This window comes from Chenopodium album, chromosome 11 (assembly GCF_948465745.1).
Source record: "Chenopodium album chromosome 11, dcCheAlbu1.1, whole genome shotgun sequence".
In the NCBI taxonomy this organism is placed as follows: domain Eukaryota; kingdom Viridiplantae; phylum Streptophyta; class Magnoliopsida; order Caryophyllales; family Amaranthaceae; genus Chenopodium; species Chenopodium album.
Window position 1 is genome coordinate 57,380,712 of NC_137844.1, and position 15,050 is coordinate 57,395,761.

General features: G+C 34.3%; 2 protein-coding genes across 2 annotated transcripts; one reads left to right on the forward strand and one right to left on the reverse strand.

The window, feature by feature from the left end:
* The first annotated feature begins 222 nt into the window (after nucleotides 1-222).
* LOC145567891 (protein NRT1/ PTR FAMILY 7.3-like) lies at nucleotides 223-7,615 on the forward strand. Its single transcript, XM_081627309.1, has 5 exons — nucleotides 223-378; nucleotides 974-1,091; nucleotides 5,238-5,455; nucleotides 5,694-6,253; nucleotides 6,397-7,615. The coding sequence occupies exons 1-5, from the start codon at nucleotides 223-225 to the stop codon at nucleotides 7,271-7,273; spliced, it is 1,929 nt and encodes a 642-aa protein (XP_081483435.1). The 3' UTR covers nucleotides 7,274-7,615.
* Nucleotides 7,616-8,389: 774 nt separating this feature from the next.
* On the reverse strand, nucleotides 8,390-14,611 carry LOC145567893 (pyruvate kinase isozyme G, chloroplastic-like). Its single transcript, XM_081627311.1, has 12 exons — nucleotides 14,250-14,611; nucleotides 13,726-13,989; nucleotides 12,636-12,801; nucleotides 11,678-11,812; nucleotides 11,477-11,587; nucleotides 11,297-11,385; nucleotides 11,125-11,187; nucleotides 10,495-10,670; nucleotides 10,248-10,353; nucleotides 9,732-9,880; nucleotides 8,860-8,968; nucleotides 8,390-8,774 (listed from the first exon to the last, which is right to left on the reverse strand). Exons 1-12 carry the CDS (start codon nucleotides 14,496-14,498, stop codon nucleotides 8,661-8,663), a joined length of 1,731 nt encoding a protein of 576 aa, XP_081483437.1. The 5' UTR covers nucleotides 14,499-14,611; the 3' UTR covers nucleotides 8,390-8,660.
* Between the last annotated feature and the right edge of the window lie 439 nt (nucleotides 14,612-15,050).

The window sequence follows — 15,050 nt, forward strand, 5'->3', positions numbered from 1 at the left end:
GCCTTTTTTGCTTCTTCTAGGTAGCTAGCCTTCTTTGTTTGAGGGGAGATGAGACAATTTGTTAAGTCTTAATCTTGGGTTATATTGTTATAATTATAACTTTGTGTTATTATAATTATATAATGGGAAATGTGGGTGAATTTGGGCATGTGGGTCTCTTCCATTATTCTTACTTTAATTTCCTTAAAGCTAAAATCTCTACCGTTCATTTCTTCTATATATATGGATATTCTCATGCCTCCTATTAATTGTAATCCCAAGTACCATATTCTATTATCCTTCTTAGCTTCCTTCAACTTACTCTTCATCAATCTTCTCATTCTCAAAGACCTACCTCATCATTCTTTATCAATGGCTATTGGTGGGGTGACCAAGAAGGTACTAGCTAGTTTCTTCGTTTTTCAATGATCTTCGATCTTCTTAGCTTTCATCATTTATCGCTCAATTCTTGTTACAAGAAACGGCCACACATAAAACATGGCTTGGGTTAACCTACAACACGAGGGTGAACATGCATGAATTTGAAATAAAGAGATCAAAGAGTGAAAAAAAAAAAATGAAAGAAGGGAACAGTTCTTATATATTAGTAGTTTCAAACATTGTCTAACCAAAAACTCGAGCTTAACCATAAGATTAAGGCTCATGAAAGCATATATATTTTCAGTCATACATTATACATTAATTTTTTTTTTTTAACCTATACTTCTCGTTTTAGGGAGATCATTTTGGTGATCATGCAAAGAAAGTTGTGCCTGAGGCACTTTAGCGTGACTACATAAAAAATATGGTAGTAGGCTAGTAGTCCATAACGGAAAGATTAATTGTGCAAGTCATGGATAAAAAGTTTCGAACAATTTGCTTTGAGTGATTTCATGATTTAATCATTCATTTTTTAAATAATGCTTATAATATATGGTTTTTATATTATTTAATAATTTCTTTTATTTCAATTTTTTGTTAAAAAAAAAAACAGAAAACAATGAAGAAAGAGCAAGATGATGTTTACACAATGGATGGAACAGTGGACTGCAGAGGCCATCCTGCCAACCGCCAAGAGACTGGGAAATGGTTTGCAAGCAATATTATTCTTGGTAAGTATTATTTATTTGTTTATTCAATTTATTTATTTATATGATCCTTTTATTATAATTAATTAATTATTTCACCAAATAAATTTATTCTCCTCTAAAATTTTGCAGTTTTAATTGCTAATAGTTTATTTTTGTGACAATCTCTAGTGCTATTAAAAAAATTAAGTGAAGTCGACAAGTATAATATGGTTCCACGTGCTCTTCTAATTATACTTATTCCGCTAAAAATATAGAAATTATAGTCATAATTGAAAAAAATAATAGCTTTGAGATCCCAACTAGAATTTTCGGGTGTTTGTCCTGCATAGTTTTGAGTGACATTCTACACTATTTTGTAAACTATAGACACTAATAATAATAGCAAAGTTTTAATTAGAATTTTCTCACAATAATAGAATAAAGACAAATCTCCACTCTTAAATCTTAATTTCTTACAAAGAACTTAAACTCTAAAATTTAACAAATACGAGTAATTTTTTTGTTGATTTAATAGGCAAGACTAACTCATTTTCATATACAGTACAGTACATTATACGAAGTATTATATATATATATATTTTAATATTGATATAAATACCCTATAAAAGATATTATTCCTATTTGAAATTTGTTGTCAATGATGTCAGAAGCATTCTAAAGATCTGGCCTAATCATACGTGATGGCCTCTCCGCTAATGAGATTATTAAGAGAATCATTAGTATTTTTTTTTTTTTTTTTAATTCGATCCTCTAAGGTTAACGTATGACGTACTAAAATCTTTTTTAAGGTCATATTATGGTATTAAGGTCACTTTCTAATTAAAAAATTAAGGTCCCAAATCTTCTGGGGTCTAATTGCTTAGACGTGTACTATTTCTCACAACAAAAAAAAAAAAAATCGTATCAGTGGAGTATCTTCTTACCTCAAATTCCACTGTCTAATAAAAAGTACATCCATTTTATTAATTCTTCATTATATAATATGTATAGTACATAATTTTTAGGTTAATTTGGATCTTTAATCTTGTCTTATTTCCACTTTATTTGATGTCATTCTTTTAACCTTATTAATGGGGGAACATACCCAACAGGGCAACAGATATTTGCTCCCACCTAAAGATTAAAGACAACATATAAAAATAATTATTTTAGAACGAATATGTGAAATTATTATTCCGTATCAATTATTTATTTTTTCTTCTTGCTAGGATTATAGGATTCACTTTTTTAACAAATGGTAATTCAAAATTCGGTGAGTCTAATTTAACTAAGTCGTGTCAGTAATAATTTTAATCATAATCATCTATTTTAACTCTTTTCAAGCGTCTATCAATATTAAAAGACGTGTATATGTGAATTTAACGTAAAGATAAACCGACTATAATAATGATAAAAACATGGGAAGGGTTAATAGAAACTCGTGAAAGAATGTTTTCCATGCTCCTAAATTCTGTCCTTATTGAATATTAGGAAAGATGTGTTTGAGTTGGATTTCATTATATCCATAGATCAAAAGCATTTTTCTTGTTGTTTCTTAGGTAAAAATAGTTGAAGATTCATGATATGAATAGAATCCAAGGTATTACAAAACCAATCATAGATAATCAAAGTATTTGCAGCATAATTATGATTTCAGTTTATTTGCCAGTTCATCATATACAGGAAAAAAGACAATTTTTACGCATTTTTCATTAGTAAATCATAAATGAAACATTTATTATGTTTGGCAGCATAGGAAAGATGTTTGCAAAACTAAGTTTTTATAGGAAAATCAACCTATACAGTATATTTCCGTCAGAAAAAAAAAAAAAAAAAAACTACACAAATGTATCATATACAAAGTACATACGGAGTATTACTCATAGTCATTTACTATAGTTGATCCATGTCGCCATAATTCGTCGTAAGTCTAATTTTAAATTTCTTTATCGGCTGAAATTTTATGTTGTACCATATCAACGATGCAACTGATATAACTATAGGTCGGTATAAGATTTTTTTTTGGGTACGATGCAATTGTGTGATATAGAAGATAAGCTAGGAAAGACAACCCAAGTACGTAGTAACATACATGGAAAAGATGACAAAATGACAGCCCATATAATTGAAGAATAGGGAGAATGTAACTGAGCAACGCATGCAGAAGAAAGTAAAGACATAAAAGTACATCACAATAAAAACAAATTTTAGGGGTTCCCATGACATATGATTTTGTACAACATCAACATATAACTTATACATATAGATTTATGACATAGTTACAAATATATATAGAAAGTTCACTCATTTCGTAACTATAATTTGTTGATATGAACGCTAACTTATGATGATCTTTTGTATATTTTGGTTTTCCTTCGTCACTCAATAAAATAAAAGTTTAATATTTTGTCCGATAAGAACACTTTATATAAAGGGAGGTTTTAAATCGTAAATCTTAATAGTATGTGCATGTTCTTCTCTTTCGGGGTACAAATTGATAAATTGTTGACTTAAATACTATGGAGTAGTTATCTAGTTTTATATTAATCCTCTATCTTTTATTGCACGCATACGGATTACCTTTAGTTCCAACTTAACATGAAGTCTTACGTATCCTTATGTTACGTGGATACATTGAGTCTAGGTTGTAATTGATTGATAACAAACTGATCGACACTCAAAACATGCTCATTGGATCTCATCCTTGGCAAATTCGTTTCTAATTGTCACTCTAAGATTGCATTAAATTGCAAAATATAGTAAGAAATATTTACCTAATTGAGAAGTTTTACCCATAAAGCCAAAAATTAATGATCTATATTCATAGATAAAATGTGGGGTGGTATCTAAATCCTATTTGAGTAGCAAGAATCTTCAGGGGTCACATCATAAAATTATTTCGTGGGAACCTTTTTCTTGGCTTAAATTTTGCCAAGTTCTATTTTCATATAAGTGCGTGGAAAACTCCATAATATCTACCTTATTACTAAGAGCTTGTTTGGCATTATTTTTTGTTTTCAGTATCTGTTTTTTTGAAAATAAAAAACCAAAACCAAGGAACAAGAAAAAGATGTTTCCATATTTTTTTTTGTCAGTTTTCAAAATTATCATGATTTCAATAAGTTTATTTAATCTTTGTTTCTTTATATGACATATATCATATGAGTTTGAAAAACAAAAAACCAAAAAACAGAAAAGCACAGTGATGCCAAATGAACCCTAATTAAGTTGATTTTCCTTTCCCCTCAAAAAAAAATTTAAGTTGATTTTCCTTCATATTAATTAATAATCATCATCTCATAACTCAAAAATCACATACTTTTCCATACCATAATTAAGCATCGTGATTAGAGCAAACCATATAAATAGAACTACACAATTTTCGGTCTGATTTTGACACCAACCAGAAGAATTAAAATAATGAAAACAAAATAGATTACAATCCAAATTAAACATTAAAATTCATTATACCAAAATTTTAGAACCTAGTATTATTATAACAAAAAGAGAAGATAAAACGTAAATTCTTGGTGTTAGAAAAGACAAAGAATATAAGGACTAGCATATTCAGAATGTGACCTAGAGAAAAAAAATAGCAGGTAGATGGATACAGAAATGAAAAGGGATCATAAGTTTTCCTCTCTTTTATGTCATACAAATTGTGCCTCAACAGCCACATATAGATGAAACATGCACATCACTGACAGCAACATGGGTTGATAGTGAATACATAACTCAATCATAGATGTGTATAGCAACATGATATATAAATCGACAAATGCACGTAAACAACAAGGACCGTGTATGCGTGTTAATTGATTGTGATGTGTGTCTGATAGGGATCGGTTCAGTCCGTCTAACCAACAGTTAGGCGGGAAAAATAGACCGATCTTCAGTATCTGAAAGCCTCGGTTAGATGACAAAATAAATAAAATTAGCTACATTCAGTGTACTATAGCGACTGAGACAAAATTAATCATGGACCAAAGCTCATGAACAAGTTTGAACTACTTTGGCTGATAATTTTTCAGGGATTCTGAAATTTTACTGAATTAGGATGCTCTAGCAATCAGACTATCAGGCCACTTATCTTTTATAATTTTATAGCAGACTTAAAATGATCAGTCATATTACTGAGGTTTCTATCTTCTAATTCTAATATATCTTCATGTGGTGAATCAAAAACAGTAAATCAAGGATTGGCTACCTTGGCATTTTTCGGTGTTGGAGTGAACTTGGTACTATTCTTGACAAGAGTGCTAGGGGAAAACAATGCTGATGCTGCAAACGCTGTCAGCAAATGGACTGGAACCGTCTATATCTTCTCCCTTGTTGGTGCCTTCCTCAGTGATGCATACTGGGGAAGATTCAAGACTTGTGCAATCTTTCAGATAATATTCGTCATGGTAGGTATTCATCACTATAGAGTACTTCAGATTTCACCCTACAGGCCAACACGTAATAAGAAACTATATGCAAGGACCTCGGAAATAATGTGAAGAAATAACAAGTCATTTAACGGGACTTTTATCCCAGGAAACATGCATAACATGATCGACACAATCTACAAGTTCTCCAAATTTATTTTTTTGTAAAGCTTCATACATGAACTTACCAAGTTACCATGATGGCTTTTGATGACAGGGTTTGGCTTCGCTTTCTTTATCCACATATCTCTTCCTGCTGAGACCAAAAGGTTGTGGAGATAGAATCACTCCATGTGGGAAACACTCGAACATGGAGAAGGGACTGTTTTACCTCTCTATTTACCTTGTGGCCTTGGGATATGGAGGATATCAACCGAACATAGCAACATTTGGGGCCGACCAGTTTGATGAAGACTATCAGAAGGAATCACACGCAAAGGTGGCTTTTTTCAGCTACTTCTACCTAGCAATGAATCTTGGCTCACTCTTCTCCAACACTTTATTGGGATACTTTGAAGATGAAGGGATGTGGGCTCTAGGATTCTGGGCGTCAGCTGCCTCTGCCTTTCTGGCACTCGTTTTATTCCTTGCCAGAACACCAAAATACCGACATTTCAAGGCAACAGGCAACCCCCTTTCAAGATTAAGCCAAGTTCTTATTGCTGCAATCAGGAAATGCAGGACTAATATGCCAGAAGGAGAGGGACTGTACGAAGCAGAAGAAAAGGAATGTTCCGCAGAAGGAAGCAGAAAGCTGCTCCATAGTGAAGGTTTCAAGTAAGTATATAATCATACATGTACTATCATACAATTTTCTACTTTGCATCATTCAGTCTCCTAATAAGCTGCAAGGCTAAGATCCATAACACATATCGCTAGTAAACCCAAGAAAACTAACCTGAGTTGGTCATGTCTTGCAGATTCTTAGACAAAGCAGCATATATTAAATCTGGGGATTTCTACAATCAGGAGCAAGGTCTTCGAAACCCATGGCGTCTTTGCCCCATAGCACAAGTCGAGGAAGTGAAGTGCATATTAAGACTACTTCCCATATGGTTGTGCACCATAATCTACTCGGTGGTGTTTACTCAAATGGCATCACTTTTCGTTGAGCAGGGTGCTGCTATGAAAACTACTGTCTCAAACTTTAGAATCCCGGCTGCAAGCATGTCCAGCTTTGACATTCTCAGTGTCGTAGTTTTTGTTTTCTTCTATAGAAGAGTTCTTGATCCACTAATGAGCAGATTGAGGAAGACAGAGTCTGGTGGCCTAACCGAGTTGCACAGAATGGGTATTGGTCTAATTATAGCAGTAATGGCCATGATCTCAGCAGGAATTGTGGAATGTTATAGACTCAAATATGCCATAAAGGATTGCCCTCATTGTAAGGCGCCAAACCCTAGCACACTGAGCATTTTCTGGCAAATTCCACAGTATGTGTTCATCGGAGCATCTGAAGTTTTCATGTATGTTGGTCAACTGGAGTTTTTCAATGCCCAAGCTCCTGATGGACTAAAGAGTTTCGGAAGTGCTCTGTGTATGACATCAATCTCATTGGGAAACTATGTGAGCAGCTTAATCGTCTCAATAGTTATGAAAATCTCAACAGAGGATCATATGCCGGGGTGGATACCAGGGAATCTCAACAAGGGTCATTTAGACAGGTTTTACTTCCTATTAGCAGCTCTCACAACAATAGATTTTGTTGTCTATATCTTATGTGCAAGAACTTACAAACGCATCAAGATGGAAGGAAAATCTGGTGAAGAACATGGTCAAATCAGTTATGATGTCTGATGTCTTCAACAAGGTTTGCACAGTAAGGCCTTCATGCTTTGCTTGAATAAGAGGTAGTGTCCATACACCTTGAAGATGATTTCTAGGGGGTGAGAGAGGGGAAGATCATTTGACGAAAGTAACAGGAACATTAGAACTTGTCACTCGTACCTATGAACGATTGAACGATAACATTGAATCACTGTATTCTCCTAAAGAGCCAGGATTGAGCAACAAGTTCAAGGGAATTGCTGTTTTTTAGCTCTTTCAACTGAATGCTCATCTGTGGGCTCTAATTGTAGGGACTGAGCTATGTATTTCAATTGTACTAATCAATTGTGCTAATAGACGGCCCGTTTTCTATTGGTCTGTGTTTTTTTTTTTCCTTTTAACTTTCATATGCAAACAAGTCTATTGCACATCAGCATAATTGAATCTATAATTAAGCTTCAAAAGCGTAGTAATCGAAAAAAAAAAAAGGATAAATATTAGACCATATCAAGATCCCAGAAAGACTCTAAGTTACCACAAGGATGAGAGGGGGATAGTGGTGGACAGAACAACTGAAGTGATGAAAGAAAAACAACACATAATTGACACCACATACAAAGGAATACTGATATCATAGTAACTCAGAAAGAAAAACATCTTAAAGCAATATAGAACAATTAACATGGTATACCAAGTTGCAAATTCTAGTCATCATTTTAGGCTCCAAAGTATACTAGCATTGGAAACAAACCAGAAAAACTAAAATCTCCAGAACAAGCTAAGAACAAACGCACTCATTTGTGCAACGAACCAATAGTGCACAATTAGTTAGAAGGACAACAAAGTTAACAGCAATTGGATCCTGTTTCAATCACTCAGTTGCCTTTCTGACATTAAATTTAGAAATGTCAGCCACTCAGCCACTCCCATTATCAAAAACATTGACCACTCACCATTTGCCACTGCCCCGACCCTATGAACTAAAATGAACACTGCAGACCATGCCCACGGAAGTTCATTCATTCAGGTATAACCATAAGCTTTAAGGCACTGGTAATAAAATAGCCAAGCAAAACAGTTACAAAAAAAACCCAATAATTGTGACAGTGCTTAAAAGAAATTTATAGATAACCAATCTAAGGCTGTATACTTGTATAGTATAATATGGCAGCACCTTAACATTCAAAATCAAAAGTAAAACAATCAACCAAAGCTAATAAAGTTTTTGCAATGTACAGGTTCCTTTGAAACCTAAGTATTGGAAAAAAAAAAAAAAAAAAACTGATGCATACATGGACTACAACAACTAAAATAACTAAAGCATTGTCATTATTAGATCAATTAGACCTTACACTATCTAAAATCCAGTGCCTCCAAAATTTCCAGCAGCATGTAACAAACACGTGTATTGAACGAATTAGCCTTGAACTTTACGGACTTGTATGTGATGACTGGATTCTTGACGCCAGATTGGTTGTGCTCCACTTTGGACCAGAGTAACATGCTGTCCCTCCTTTACTAGTGCCTTGCTCTGTTACACATGAAATAAATCAAAAAATCAGAAATTAATGTCGAAATGAATAATCTGTGAAGTTTGAAGCATCAAAAGAACTCACTGTCAACATCTTTAGAGCCCGAGAGAATGTTTCCTCTGCATCATCTGAAAATTCCATATAAATGGGCATCACCCCATGATATATAGACAGCTTCTGCTTTACCCTTTGTCTGGAAAGCAACAACAGGAGTAGCTCAGTACAGTAGGTATAGAGATAGGACCGTAAAATAATACCAACTTCTAATATGATATAATACAGGATAGACAAGACATCAGGTCATATGAATGCAGCACAACAAACAAGTCATGAACTTATTTAGCTCATATTAAGCATACACCTGTCCTTTGGAATCAAGATTATCAAAAAGGCATAGAAAAGGTCTTAGAAAAGCTTGATGGAAGCATAAAAAACATATATAATAAAATAAAACTAAATAATAAATGCCCCAAAACACATAAACTAATTGAAAAATTTTGAATTAAAATGACAGTGGAAAAAGGTCATCATAGTGTTTGAAGATAAAATGGTATTATGGTTCTGATCCTGCCATCACAAGCTGATTTGATTTTTCAGTACTCAATGACTTCAAACATTATGTGTTAATCTATCAACATTCATGACATATAGCCTTTTGTTAAACTGTTTAGTTCTGTTGATTGTCCTCGTAACAAGAAAAGGCCTAGAGACTGCTAAAAAAGACCATGCTATGCGAGTAAGCGCCCACTAACATTATTATTGCTGGAATAAAGCGTTTTTAACTATGGTTCTATTGACTAGATTTGGGAGCAAAATTGATGATATTTGATATCTCTTAGCAGGACAAAAAACTGCAAAGTTGAAACCCGTAATATCAAGAGTTTTGGTATACATTTTTAAGAATGTCATTCTATATGCTTGTTAGATTTGCTTTGTGAAAGTAATTGCACACTTACTCATTAGTGAAGGCAAAGATTGTAGAAGACGGCCGAAAATGGCTTAAATGAATAGCCATTGATCCTGTTTTTGTAAATACAATGACTGGAGTGCCAAGAGTGTTGGCCATGGTAGTTGCATGGAAAGCGAACATCACGCCCATATGGCTCTGCAAAAGGTGAACTAACATCAGTATCTAAAGATGAGAGAGACTATCATATTACCTCACAAACATAAATTCTTATTCATTTGTGATTAACAGTTTAACACCCCAATGTTCAAACACTTTTCCAAGCCACTTCTGGCTTGGTGGTGCATAGGCAAGTCCAGTGAGCACCAAGGACTCGAAGGAGATAGGATAGGAAGAAACAATAGAGCAATCACAGGAATTCACAATCTAAGCGAAATTTAAACAGAATCGTTTAGCAGCCATAGAAAAGTAAGAGACAGGGTAATTTCTTGTAAAAGCTCTTCACACAGCCATATCATATGAATGAATAGATTATAGATGGCATAGTGAAAGAGCCACCACACACCTTGTATATACTAGATGGTACAGGAGGAGAATCATTTGTTGGTTTCAAACTTGACTCCATCCTTAGTGCCACAGAATGCATCACCTTAACAGCCTTCAATGGGTACCTTCGGCCAATAAAGAGCAATTTGAGCAAAATTAGAACATATGAATGACATGACTTAAAGATGCATGTGACACATTCAAAGAAAAAAACTGAAGCAAGTGTTGTCGTATGAAGTAGCCACATCCTTAGCAATTAGACTTACTTTCCATGAGCAGTTTCTCCAGACAGCATAACTGCATCAGAACCTTCTCTAACAGCAATGGCAATGTCAGAAACCTCTGCCCTGGTGGGTGTCGGATGATCAATCATGCTCTCAAGCATATTAGTTGCGACTATAACTGGTTTCTGCATGCTGTGACACCAATTAATGATTTCCTCCTGAAAATTTGCATTTTTTTTTTTTTTTATCAGTGGTTATGCAAAGCTGCAGAAACAACATAAGATCTCCCAAGGGACATGGAAAAAAAAAAGCTTCCATTGCTAAAAGAAAAACTCTACAAAAGAGAATCAATAGCTTTAGCTCCTCCTAATTAGAAACGAAAATACGTTTTAAATTCCATTTACATAGACATAATTGTATAAACTAATAGGATTCTATACTTCAAATATAGATGAGTCACTCCTGAAAGTTAATAAAAATAAATTATTTTTTCATCTGTAATCAACTTCAAATCATACAAGATAATCCTACAAAGCACTGACAAGTTTCAACTGAGAAGCAAACATATTGTTGTAATTGGAAAATTTCATTAAAAATCATAAATTCCACTTCCCAGCCGAATAGCTCACTCACCCATATCATATATCAACGATATGTATATAAAATATTTACCTGATATATAGGCACATCCTCAATAGGAAGCTCAGCTCCAAGATCCCCACGAGCAACCATTGCCTGGACAACATTATAGATGACCAGAACATCAAAATCATGACTTTGTATGGACAAAGGTATCATTAGAGAAGAAAGGCTTATGAAGAAGGATAATTGAAAAATGTCCTACCCCATCCGATGCTGTAATTATAGCTTGAAGGTTTGGTATTGAATCTGCACTTTCAATCTTCACTATAACATCAATATCAGCATTGCAACCTATAAAGTAGATAAAACGAAGTCAGCAACAATGGAGTGCCGGAATTCCGGAAAGCACATTCTATAGAGAGAAAAGCTAAGTCATCTTTACTTTTAAGGTAATTTTTCAACTCAATAACAACTTTTTCATTCTTCACAAATGAAACAGCGTAGAAATCAACTTGATTCTCAACCCCAAATTTAATGTCCTCCCAATCTTTGTCTGCAAAATGACACAAGAAGACAATTTGTCACACATAAAATGATGCAAAGAAGATACATGGAAAATTATTACGTAGATGGAAAAACAAACCTGTTATTGATGGGAGATTTGCACTTTTACCACGCACATTCAAATGCCGCCTAGATTTGAGCTCCCCACCATCAATTACCTGGCATTTTACGGTGTCTTCTGTCTTGGATTTCACAACAAGTGATATCATTCCACCTAACATAATAAAGCAGTTTCAATAAACACCAGAGTCCAGAATTGAAGAATATATCTACCCCACTAGGAGAATGATAGGAAACTCTCTCTACTTGGACCAACCAAATGCACATAAAGCCCTGTTAGATTACAACTCTATAAAAGCACAGAATCTAACTCTCATGGGCTGAGTTATGTTGTAGAACCATGAGAAATATACTGCTTCCTGGGATATAGTAACTACATCACATATGTAACTAAGAAACCAAAATTTGTAACACATAAGATATCTGACACTGATATATGTATAGCATTTCAACCACTTGATATCAAGTTCCAGATAGAAAGATGGCTAGTAATAACATCCATATTAAACTTAACCCTGTATTCGTCATTAACATTATCAACTATCAGACCCATTTTCAAAAACATAGCATGCTTTTTACAAGCCAAATGTGTTTCACACTATGATTTCTAGAATAATCTATTATCCTCCTATGATATTACACAAATGTTCATTCTCATATCCCTATAGGTCCCATGATCCCTTCATCACTCATAGATTTTAGATGCAAATTGAATGAAGGTTCAATGTATCTAAAAGTTGCACCTACATTCTTGTGTGCATAACAACAAAGATATAAAACCTCACAAACAAAAACAATCAATTATAGATCAGCAAGAGCCTTTTTCTTTCAGCCAATTAGCATAATAAAATTTGTAGCTTTACTATAGCAACTAAATACAGGGTATCACATCTACTAAAATATATTCTTTACTCTAAAAAATAAAATGAAAAAAGAAAAAAAAAAAAAAAAAAAAAAAAAGAAGCTAAAATACTTACCATCAACCAGAAGTATATCTCCAGCCCCTACATCATTCACAAAATTATCATAATTGACACTGACAGTATCCTGTGTGCTTACTCCTCTTTTGATAGTAAAATTGAATTCTTGTCCCTCTTCTAGTAAGATAGGTTGAGGTACATCTCCACTTCTAACCTCAGGACCCTATATGAAAACAAAAACAACAGCACAACTTCTACTCTAAGTCACGCATAATAAGCATCAAAGCAAGAGAAAAAGAAGAGAGAGGTTCTGTAGAAATACAGGATGAGATTCAATTCATGAGGCTAATAATTGTAAGCAAGGGATTGTTTTTACAGAGTAATAAACAGAAATGAAAACATGACCGAGTCACATAAAGTATGATAATAAGTCACTTCTGTACTTCCCAAAAGCTCAGATAATCCGTCAGAGTGGTCAGACTTTACTGCTAACAAAATGGATATGTGGTTGTCTAGGCAGCCATTAAGGCTAAGTTGGGAAGAATTAAAACCCAACCTCATGAGACTTAGGTTGAGTCTTTGATTAAAACATATGGCTTGAAATACACGTGGACAGGCTAAAACATCAACCAAATAAACATCAAAAGTAATCGCTGCAGTCTGCAAGAGAAGCAGCACACAGCCACACTCAGGTAACCCAATCAATCCTATACATTTTGAATCACAACAGATATCCAGTCTTCCCAAATGGATGTTTCTGAGCAACACAGTTCTACCTTCTTTATCTCCGTTTCAAATATGGAATAGCTAAAACGCCAATATTCTAATGTTGCCTATGAACCTGTGATGCAGATAAGTATTGTGGTTCAAGGGCAAACTATTTCTTAACGAAGATAACCGACAATAGTGGATTAGTGGTTGTGCAGGATAAAATCTCCAATTAAAAAGCACAAATATATCCCCAATGGAAGGGCGTGAAGATTATGCAAACTAAGAGGTATCAAAAGAGTTCAGCTAGAATTCCTCACAGCAGAAGTTCATAAGAGCAAAAATCAGGCAAGAAACAAGAGCACAAATCATAAAACTAACGACGAATATCTAGCATTGAAACAAGTTAAATGAGTAAATAAAGAGCATCGTATATTACCTTAGTATCCAACATTATAGAAATAACCTTGTCATCAAAGTGAGCATTGTATTCTCTAACCAAATCAATGGTTTTCTGATGAGAAGCATGGTCACCATGTGACATATTTAATCGCGCCACATTCATTCCTTCCTCAGCTAGTTTCCATATCATTTCACGACTGCTCGTGGAAGGACCAATTGTACAAACAATTTTAGTTTTTCGCCAAGCATTAGATTTCGGTTCATCCGAAAGTAAATCAACAGATTGCAGCACAAATGGACCCTATAAATAAAGTGCCAATTAGTTCAATCATGCAACCAAACCATCCAAAACTCACAAATCACAAAATTCAAAAATTTCTCTATTCAACTCGTAACAAATCTCGTACCCAAAAACAATGCATTAAATTCAAAACAATAACATCTGAGACACTTAACTATCATTCATTAAATGCGATATTCTAGTCAAATATGAATTCAAATATCACAATGAATCAATCAATTAAATTGGACAAACATATACAAATTTATATAAAAACTTACAGGGGAGATAGGACCGTTGGGAGAATCGAGACTAGTAGCAGGTTCAGTGCTTTTAACAGATCGAACTGTGAAGGACTCCTTCGATAAACATCGTTTTCCGCTTCTAATGGTTAGAATCCTACCATTGTTGGTAGAACGACTTCCTTTGAAGAAAACTTCGCTGACATTTTTAGCAGACGATAAACGACGATCAGAAACGACGTCGGATTTCAGCATTGACATTTGCGGCGTAAGATTCATGGTCGCCATTATTGATGAATTGGAGAAAAGAGAAAGATGAAAGTGATGGATGAATGAGTGAATAAATGCAGGGTATAAGAGAGGGGGCGGAACTCCTGAGGTTGTGAGCTACTTAACAGGAATTAATTTGGGTTTTTGTGGTGTAAATTATTGTGATTAATTAATGATTAATGTTGTATAATAAATAAATAATTAGTGTTACAGAAGAAAGAGGGTATGCTGAGAATGAAAGAGAGAGACAAAAGGAAGGGGATTGAACGGCTCCTAAAGTGTTGGGCCAGATTTAAGTATCTGCCCTACCTACCTGATCAAACTATCGAGTATGGAGTATTACCCCACGTGGCACGTGACTTATTTTCTCTTTCTTTTTTTAGGAATGTCAAGAGGAATATCTATGCAAGTGTAATGTGTAAAGGCATCTTTTGTTTCAAGATTCTTCTTAAAGTATCCTCACTCCTAAACTCTTAACTCTCTCTGCTTTTGTTTTGCAATAAGTGCCACTTCTACCCAAATGTCTTTAGCTGTCTAGTACGGGGTTAGTTCGAACGGTCAAGAAAAGGT